Raw genomic sequence first — 10,000 nt, 5'->3', positions numbered from 1 at the left:
GGTAGTTTGATGTATGCAATGATTGCTACTTGCCCAGACATTGCATTTGCAGTGGGAGTAGTAAGTCGATACATGTCAAACCCAGGCAAGAAACATTGGGAGGCAGTGAAAGGAATATTGAGATACCTGAAAGCTACAAAGAGTATGCGTATATGCTATGGGAGTCAGGAGCTAAGTGTAAAGGGTTTTACAGACTCAGATTATGCAGGTGACTTAGACAACCGAAGGTCTACGTCAAGGTATGTCTTTACATTGGCTGGTGGAGCAGTATCATGGCGTTCTAGATTACAAGATTGTGTTACTCAGTCTACTACAGAGGCTGAATATGCTGCAGCATCAGAGGCATGCAAAGAAACAATTTGGCTTAATCGACTAGTAACAGATTTGGGAATCAAAGAAGAGATGCCTGTGTTATATTGTGATAGTCAAAGTGCTATACAATTGGCTCGCAATCCAGTTTATCACTCAAAGACAAAGCATGTGGATGTGAATAAGCAACTTCAGCTTGTCAAAGTTCACACCACAGAAAATCCTGTTGATCTACTTACAAAAGGACTTCCCTCAGAGAGCTTTGCGCATTTTCTCAAGGAGTTAGGTGTAGGGTAGTACATCACTTCTCTACATCTCTTGTATATTAGCTTGTATAGTAGCTTCTCTCACACTTAAAGTACCACATTGGACTTTAAGTGGGAGGTTGTTGGGGTATAAAGCCCAATGTGGTCGCCCAGGTAAGTGGGCGGGCCACCAGGTATGTACACATGTTCTTTTGTAAAAACCTAATAAGAACTCACTATGCTCTACACATTACAGTAGAGCGAGTTCACCATATCGTCGTGCTCTTCTTCTCGCACTCTCTCTCTCTCTCGCGTCGCACTTCCTCTCGTACTCCTTCAAATACATCATGAACCTTTAGTTTGTAGGTAACTTTAGCTTGTAGGCATGGTCACTCACAACTTTAACGATCTCGAATGGTCCACAATACCTTGGGCTTAGCTTCTTGTATGTGCCTAGTGATAAGTTGCTTTTCTTTGGTCGGACTCGCAGAAAAACCTTATCTCCTTCTTTGAAAGTTCTTTCCGAATGGGTCTTATCTGCATAATGCTTCTGTCTATCCTGAGCTGCCTGAATGTCTTCGCGAATAGATCTAGTCTGAGCCTCAATATCTTCTAACATCTTCCTAGAGGCTTCTACTCTGATAATTGGATCTGAGAAGTTCAGTGGTGCTAAACAGTCCTGTCCATAAAGAGATCTAAAGGTGACATTCCAATGCTTCTATGTTTGGAAGAATTATAAGCATATTCTACCAAAGGAAGATATTGTAACTACTTCTTTGGCTCTTGCGAACAATAGGCCCTGAGAATGTCCTCAATGACTTGCTTTACTCTTTCAGTATGCCCATCTGTCTACGGATGATACGTTGTACTGAAGGCTAATTGTGACCCAATAGATTGGAAAAGAGAAGTCCAAAATTTTGATGTAAACTTGGCATCTCTATCACTGACGATACGCTTGGGTAAACCATGTAACCTAAAAATCTCCTTGATGAATACCCACCTAATATCCAAAGCAGTAAAGGTTGTCTTTATGGATATTAGATGAGCCACTTTTGTGAGCATATCAACAACCACGAAAACAGAGTCATAACCGCCTGTAGAAGGTAATCATGTAACAAAGTCCATACTGATGCATTCCCATTTCATCTGGGGTATGTCAAGAGGTTGAAGTTTCCCTGGTAACTTGATCCTTTCAGCTTTTATCCGCTGACAAGAAAGACACTACCTCACATAGCGAAGTATGTCTCCTTTCATTCCAGACCAAAAATAACTCCTCCTGAAAGCATGAAGAGTCTTAGCATAACCTGGATGTCCATATGTAGGGCTATCGTGTGCTTCATACAGAATAGCCTTCTTTAAAGCTGGGTCTCTGGGTACACAAAGTCTTTGTCTGCTGTAAAGACATCCTCCCATAAGAGAGTAACAGTAATCTTTAGCTTCAGGCATCTTATTTTGCTGGACTAATGATACTATACGCTGGTATTCTAAATCTACCAAAGATGCTCCTTTGATTCTGTCCCAGATAGGGTTATTTGGAATAGAGATAGCTCCGAAAAAATATTTTCGGCTAAGTCCATCTGCAACTGCATTTTCCTTCCTTGGTCTATACTTTATGTCAAGGTCATATTCTTGTAAAAGCTCTATCCATCGCCGTTGTCGCATATTGAGAATAGGTTGAGCAAAAATCCATTTTAAGCTCTTGTGGTCTGTAACTAGTTGAAACTTGCGTCCGAGAAGATAATGTCTCCATAATTTCAGCGCATGAATAACCGCTAATAGTTCCAAATCATGATCGAGTAGGATAACTCTTCTCATGATCCCTCAGCTTTCGCGAAGTATACGCCACCGTTCTTCCTTCTTGAGTAAGAACTCCGCCTAAAGCAAATTTGCTAGCATTTGTCGCTACTTCAAATTCTTTACTGAAATATGGGAGCTTTAAGATAGGAGCTGAGACCAAGAATTCTTTTAGCTTAGCAAAACTAGACTCGTGTTCGGTCTTCCATTCAATCCTCATTCCTTTCTTCAGGAGTTCCGTCAAAGGTGCAGCAATACGTGCATAGTCCTTGAAAAAAATCATGTACCATCCCGTTATCCCAAGAAATCCTCTTACTTCGCTGACGGTGGATGGTTGAGGCCAATCAACGATATCCTTGACTTTATCTGGGTCCACTGAAATCCCTTCAGCCGATATAGCAAATCCAAGATAATTGACCTTTGATGAGTAGAAGGTACACTTGCTCGCTTTAGCGTAAAGTTGGTGTTCTCGAAGAAGATCAAGTACTTTGCGAACATGTTTTTCATGATCTGTCTCATTCTTAGAATAAATCAGAATGTTATCAAAGAAAACCAAGACAAAATCATCCAGATAAGGTCTGAAAATATCCTGCATAAGTCGATTGAAGCTTGCAGGAGCATTTGTTAGACCAAAAGACATTATTGTGAGTTCGTACTGCCCATACCTAGTGTTGAAAGCTGTCTTTGGAATGTCTGATTCCTTGATTCTGATTTGGTAATATCTTGACCTTAGATCAATCTTTGTAAATATTTTGGTCTGTCCAAGAGTTCGTCAATCCTTGGAATTGGATACTTGTTTTTGACAGTTACCTGGTTCAGTCCACGGTAATCTATGCATAGCCTTAAGGTGCCATCCTTATTCTTCTGAAAAAGAACTAGTGCACCCCAAGGAGAAGTACTGGGTCGAATGAATCCTTGCTCAATGAGTTTCCTAAGTTGTTCCTTGAGTTCGATGGCCTCTCGAAGTGACATTTTATAAGGTCTTTTTGAGATAGGTTCACATCTAGGAATAGTCTCAATCTCATGATCTACCTCTCTATGTGGAGGAAGATTATGATAAGGTCTTCAGGGAATACATCATCAAACTCCCTCAACCAGTTTGGTCGAAGTGTGGTATTTGATTGGTCCACCTTGTTGAGCTTTATCGCATAAATTTCCTGCCCCTTTCTCAGTCCCTTCAAAAGTCTGTTGGCCTTAACTAGAGTAGCCCTAGGTCTCCCATTTCCCCCCTAGATTAAGACTTCGTTACCCAAGTTATCTGTAAAAGTAAAGTTCCCTCGTGCACAATGGATGTGGGCCTCATTTTACTTTAACCAGTCCATCCCTAGTATCCCATCAAAGAATCCTAAGGGTAGGGTTTGAAATTGGGTAGAGGTTCCAAGGTGTCCCTCTAAATCAAAGTCCATTTTTCCTACGGAGTGTTGAGATACTACTTCCTTGCCGTTTGCTAACTCTACAACTAGTTTGCTTGTTGGATACTTATCTAGCTTTAGCTTCCTCATGCATCTGGGTGAAAGAAATGAAAGAGTGCTACCACAATCTAGAAGGAAGTTAACTTGTTCACCTCTGAGAGATCCTGGCGTATGAATGACTGCGTATTTCTCGCAACCATTGGGATTGTCAATTGCAGCATGCAAGGTTGCTCTCTCCATTGCTTTGTCTCCCACATTTGGTTGTACCACTGCGGCATTAACTAGAACTAGAATTTCAGAATTTTACTAATTGAATTACTAGAGGGGTGAATTAGACATGCTCAATCACCTTCCTAATGTAAGTAGATGCAGAATTACCGTATGCATGGGTGAGAGGAAATTCCCTTTCTAGTGGATTAATGACGGATTAATTTCCCTTAATTACATCCTAATCTATGAACAGATTGAATCTAACTTAGTTACTCAAACATTGTGTGGTAATAGGATGAAAATGGCCAATTCCACATCATTTCCGGCTTGACAATTATCTACTATATTGTTGACTAGCGGGAGATTTTTTCTTACTAATCATGCATTAATCTATGATAAGGAGAGGTTAATTGCTTGCATAATAAGAAATTAGATTAAGAATTATGTAGTAGACTAATGATATGGAGAATTAGAGAACAGCTATTGAGAAATATGGCTATGATTAAGCATAATAGTTGCGAGATTAAGAGGATGGTAGAGAGATTTGCAGCAAAGCATGAAATAAATCGATATTACCGTGATTAGGGGCTGAAATCTACTCGAATTTCTGATCCAATGGAGTCCTCGAGATGAGAATCGGTCAGCACTTCCCTTCTTTGCTTCTTCTCCAAAAACTATGTGTGCCGGCAGCACCTCCCCAAGGTGTGTGTGTGTGTGTGTGTGTGTGTGTGTGTGTGTGTGTGTGTGTGTGTGTGTGTGTGTGTACTGAGTGGGTGTGTGAGCATATGTGTGTGTATGAGTGTGTGAGCACACTGTTAAATAGGCCCCTCCATGCTGAAAATCGACCTTGCTTGCTATTTGTATCCGAGAGCTACTCCACTTAAGCATGGCAAGTCGATTTACATGCCTACCAAGTGTCTAGTTAGCTAGTGTAACTGACTCTCACACTCTCTCTCAAGCATGGAAACTCTCCCACAACTCCCAAAAGAAGAGAGGCCGCCCCCTAGCTACTAAAGCAAGCTCTGAGTGCCATGGAACCTGTTCCCACACAGCCTCCAGCCCTGGTGCCTCCCCGCACAACCTTAGGAAATTTTGGTTTTAGGCTAAGATGGGCCATACGAGTCCAATTTTAATGCCATAAATTGCTATACTAATCTCTAACTAAGGTGTATATGTCCGAGTACCTACCATATTTAGCAGCCCTCGGGGTCTGAAAATGCATTTTTCAAATTCGAGGTACGGGTGCGATTTTTCGAGACGGTCAAAACTAGACGGATAGGGTGACCAAAAACTTACTATTTTTGGAAATTTTTCACAAAAATTACTTTAATTCACTTTGGGAATCTTTATAAAATTCTAAACATCATGGCACTGAGAGAATTTAGAAAACTGCTAAAAATAGTAACTTTTTCCATTATGTTTATTCCATGGTACAATGGTGCTCTTTTGGTCGGGATCAGAGACCTTACAAAGCTAGAGGGTACTTCCGATGCTTGCCGACGTGATTAGCACGTTCAAAGATCAGATATTTTGTGCGATCATCCCATGGCAGAGGTCTGTTCTAGTGCATGGTTTGATGAGCCGTTGGCTTCAATCGCACTCGTCTTCCAGTTCTGTTGATAGCCTATATGAAAATTTGATGAGGCAAGCATTTCAAAACGATCTACAGACAAACAAAAATATCTCTCATGACCAATTCAATGTAGAATATGATGTCCGCACCAGTTGGTTAATGTGTAGCTCTAAGGAGATGCAACAGCGTTGCAGCGGAAGTCAAGTAGTAAACCATGCATGTGCCTATACTGCCGACAAGGATCAAAAGAATAATCCAAGAGCAGAAGCGGAAGCTAATCCTTTTTTCCACACAAAGAGATTTGATGTTGGAGAAGCTGAAGAACACGGACTACGGAGTAATGGAATTTTTGGAGAGAGGCATACCAATATGTTAGCACATATTAGCCTCCAGCAGCAGTTCATTGTTGCACATTCAACAATTGGGTGGGATAGCAAAAACTTTACAGACAATATGGCCAATATTTCGTCTTGTAAAGAGCTTCTCTTGCTAATATATAACCACGATTTGGTCGCGGATCCTAAGAGCAAAGATCCATGTATGCAGCAGCTATCGAACCAAGTTCAGATGGCTACATATGACAGACATCAGTTTGGCATTGTAGCCAACACAAACCCTCATTTTCCCTTGGAGGAAAGCTACTCCAGGACTAACAATGAAAATCTATTCACACCTTCTCAAAGGTCTTTGGTGCAGCAGACGATCGAGGTAGAAACTCAGCTATAGTATGCCGAACAAATGTGGTCTCTTGCTTGGTGATCTTGCCCAACTACCCCCAATTTGTAGTCACGCACGGGAGCTTTGTAACACATGCCGTATCACAAGGTCGGTCCACTATCTACATGAAACTTTCTATAAGATGTCATGCTCTGTAAGACATGCAACAGACCCTAAAATTGCTTCAGTTCTTGACCATTATTCGTCAATGAAAATCAGTTGTAGATGAGATCAATTGTACCTTGGGTACATGTATTATAGATGAAGCACATGTGCATGACTACATCAACAACTCTACTCCGATATCCGTACTCAAAGATCACACATATAATAGTATAACAACCTTGCCTTGAATAAGTTGTACAATCAAATTGACATTACAAAGATTGAAATAAAGACGTACAAAGATTGAAATAAAGACGAACGGAGGAAACATAAATTTTCTTCAGTAGTGGCTCGTAGACCCTAAGTTCAACGAGCTAGATTCGATCGCAATTGGCATGCGCTGCATGATCACTGAAACATCAACTTGACAATCGGTGCGGCAACCGGTGCAACATGCATTGTCGATGCCATAGCACAGAACAGAGAAGGTGAAGTTACATGTATTCTATAGATGTTATATAGCAAGGCCCACCAAGCAAGACTATTTGAAATTTGAGGGGTATTTTCCCAGTCCCCAGCACGGCGCTCACTGCTCTCGTCCTATAACCCGACACCTTCCTTATCTGCTCTCGGCCAACCCACCACCTTGCTCATCTGCTCTCCGCCTCGCCTGCGCCTCCGCTCGCTCTCATTCTATCTCGCCTCATGACATCTCCGCCTGTGCTCGCATCAACTGAGATGCAGCGGGTGCCCCCTACTACTTGCACATAAGAGATATAAATCAATGTATACAGCGTTACAAAATTAGAATGCCAAAAATTGAGAAAAATTCCATGTAGTGAGAGAGCTTTGAACTCAGGACGTAGTCAAACTTCAAAGATACTAAAAAGGAAATCGATTCTGAAGGTTGAACTCTAAGATGGTACAAGAAGCACTTGCTAAATAGAAAGCTGTAGACTTCACATCTTCATAACCCAAAGCAATCAAGGCCAGCAAACTCTGCAAAAAAATAAAAAAGCTTCAGTTTTTCAGGCAACTCTGCAAAAAAAGGCTCATTATTTTTTAAAATAATATACATTTCTAAGCTCCCATTCCTTTGCTTTCATCAATTTCTATATCTAAATTTAACTTTAAAACCCATCTCATTTACCTGAATTTGTCTAAACTCCTTCAAAATTGTTCACTTGCATTTTCCTTCTTGCTCTTATGTGCCACATAACCATCATATATGTAAGATATAAAGCCCCATATGGATAGCACCATGGCTATGCCCTTTGTTGCAGAGAAACTATCATGGAAGAAGAAGATCCCCAACACAGGGATAATGGGAATCATTACAGTTGAAAACACGCACGACATGAGCGACGACGATAAGAAGATGATGCCGGAACCTCCAAGGATGTAGAGCTGCCAGCCTATAGCTGACCAAATGAGAGTCATAATGTAGGCCAGCAAGCCGCCATCAAAATGGAGCGCCTCCGCATGAATTGCCGCAAGGTCCCGGCTGATGCACATGCCGATAAAGGAAAACATGGTTGCGAAGGCAGATACTGCAATTTGAACCTCGAGAACCAAGAGGAAGGAGGGGGTGGTGGAAGGAGGGGTTGATTCACCATTGCTCTCCCAGTTGGGCAAGCTCAATGGAGAACTTGTAGGCCTTACCGAAGAGAGGATCGAGCATCCGATACGAGTTGGAGCCACACTCGGGGCTGCTTGCACATCTTTCAATGCATAAACCTTCTGAAGCAAGGGCCAGAGAAGAGCAAAGAGGCAAGAGGCACCAATGGTGGAAACAATGCCTATTATATATTGCCTTTGGGTCGTTCCAAGGGGCTTGTCCGAGTCCGAAGCAGTCCCTAGTAAGACAGTGCCAATGCTGATGATGACTATAGAGTTGAGAATGTTAGCTGACATCTTCTGTCCCACCAGGAAATACGCAAACACGGCATTGAAAGCAAGCTGACTGGCACAAAGGATAGAGTTTGTAGAGACGGGCAAGTACGAGGAACCAAGAGAGTAAAGCAGGTTATCAAAGGTTGTCAATGCACCCAGAAAAGCATAGATGAAGCACAACTTTGGTGTGATTGAATGAGTTGGTCTTGGCCTTATCAATATATGTAGCAATGTGGCTGGGCCTCTTCGCCAGTAGCCGAGAACGAGCGGTACAATGAGGATTGGCCAGGCCGTGCTCTGTATCCATGTATACAGCCACCTTCTAGAGCCTCCATGGACAAAATAATACCTCCCCAACAAAGAGGCAGATGATAGACCCAGCACTAGAGCTGCAATGCTTGCTATCATCAGCACCCAATAAGTCGCGTCCTTGCCAAAGAAGGTTGTTTTCCTTTGCTCCTTGTAATCACCTTGCATTCATTCACAAGAAAATTTAGAAATTTTCTCATGTAGGAAAACAAAGTCTTTTTCAGTGTTTTACATAAATGCATAACATCATTAGCTAGGTACGATTGGGGGCAGCTGCCCCCAATTGTACCTAGCTAGGTATGCGGTGCCTCCCTCAGAGAAGCTCAATATGATGTTGAGGTAAGTCACAATGTGGGAATTATTGTGAGAATTTATCCAAAACTTCTTGTGATTGTAACCACTCTTATTAAAACGCTGGTTATTCTTAAACACACAGGTTAGCTAGTGAAGTATTGAGAAATTGAGTAGTTAGTGGATAATCTTTTGTATAGTTATTGCGTTTTTTACAATTAACGCTATTGATACAGCCAGATTATTGCATGGTCTTCCCCACATTAGGGTATTGGATATATTGAAGAGTGAAGAGAATGGCAATATTAATGGATACCTTGCTCCGGTTGTACTGGGAGAGAGACTTGCAGGTGATCAGCTAGGGCAAGCTGCTCCGACGTAATCGGCGGCATCGCCGTATTATAAGCTGTGGCAGCCATATTCGTTGTCTCTATTGGTGCAGCACTTGAGAGCCCTAATTCCTTTTAAAGTAGAAGCGTTAATTAGGGCTCCAGCGATGAAAGTCAATGGAAAAGACAGGCCCACACTCTCCCTCTCTCTCTCTCTCTCTCTCTCTCTCTCTGATCTGTCGTTGGCTGCAAGTAATTGCGGGGAGCACCTACACTCACTCTCCAAACTTCGCTACGTGAAAGTGGATCAGCTTGCTTACTTCAAAAAAAAAAAGCTGATCGCTACATGTCAATCCGACTCAATATTACATGCTTTTTGAAAGTGTTTGAGATAATGTAAAATAGAAAAAAAACAGATTTCCGAAGAGAGAGAGAGAGAGAGAGAGAGAGAGAACCTTGGGACCACTGGCTTTCAAGTGGTACAATACATTAAATGCGCTAATTGCGAAGTGAAAAAGCAATTGAATGTGTGACACCCACAATAAGATAAACAATTGAATGTGGGTATGCATGACATCCACAATAAGAAAAAAAAAATATATATATATATATTGATAAATAAAAATATATCAGCACCCTAATGTGCTACTCATATGACAATAGCCCCTCCCCTTGTAGCTAAAGCTCAAACAGATCCTACAAATAAAAAAGAGAGAACACAAAAACGCAAAGTAATATTAATGTAAACTGTGTGGAAAGTCTATACTGCTTACCGACCTGGCTCGACATTTCAACTTCTTGATCAGTGTATGG

At 41.6% G+C, this 10,000-nt stretch overlaps 1 protein-coding gene across 1 annotated transcript; it reads right to left on the bottom strand.

Moving 5' to 3' along the window:
• Positions 1 to 7,521: 7,521 nt before the first annotated feature.
• LOC147425536 (purine permease 3-like) lies at positions 7,522 to 9,277 on the bottom strand. Its single transcript, XM_086500228.1, has 2 exons — positions 9,175 to 9,277; positions 7,522 to 8,728 (listed from the first exon to the last, which is right to left on the bottom strand). Exons 1-2 carry the CDS (start codon positions 9,275 to 9,277, stop codon positions 7,536 to 7,538), a joined length of 1,296 nt encoding a protein of 431 aa, XP_086356354.1. The 3' UTR covers positions 7,522 to 7,535.
• Positions 9,278 to 10,000: the final 723 nt, after the last annotated feature.

This window comes from Adiantum capillus-veneris, chromosome 25 (genome assembly GCF_014529385.1).
Source record: "Adiantum capillus-veneris isolate H3 chromosome 25, ASM1452938v2, whole genome shotgun sequence".
Taxonomy (NCBI): Eukaryota; Viridiplantae; Streptophyta; class Polypodiopsida; order Polypodiales; family Pteridaceae; genus Adiantum; species Adiantum capillus-veneris.
This window is presented reverse-complemented; position numbering and strand designations above follow the sequence as displayed.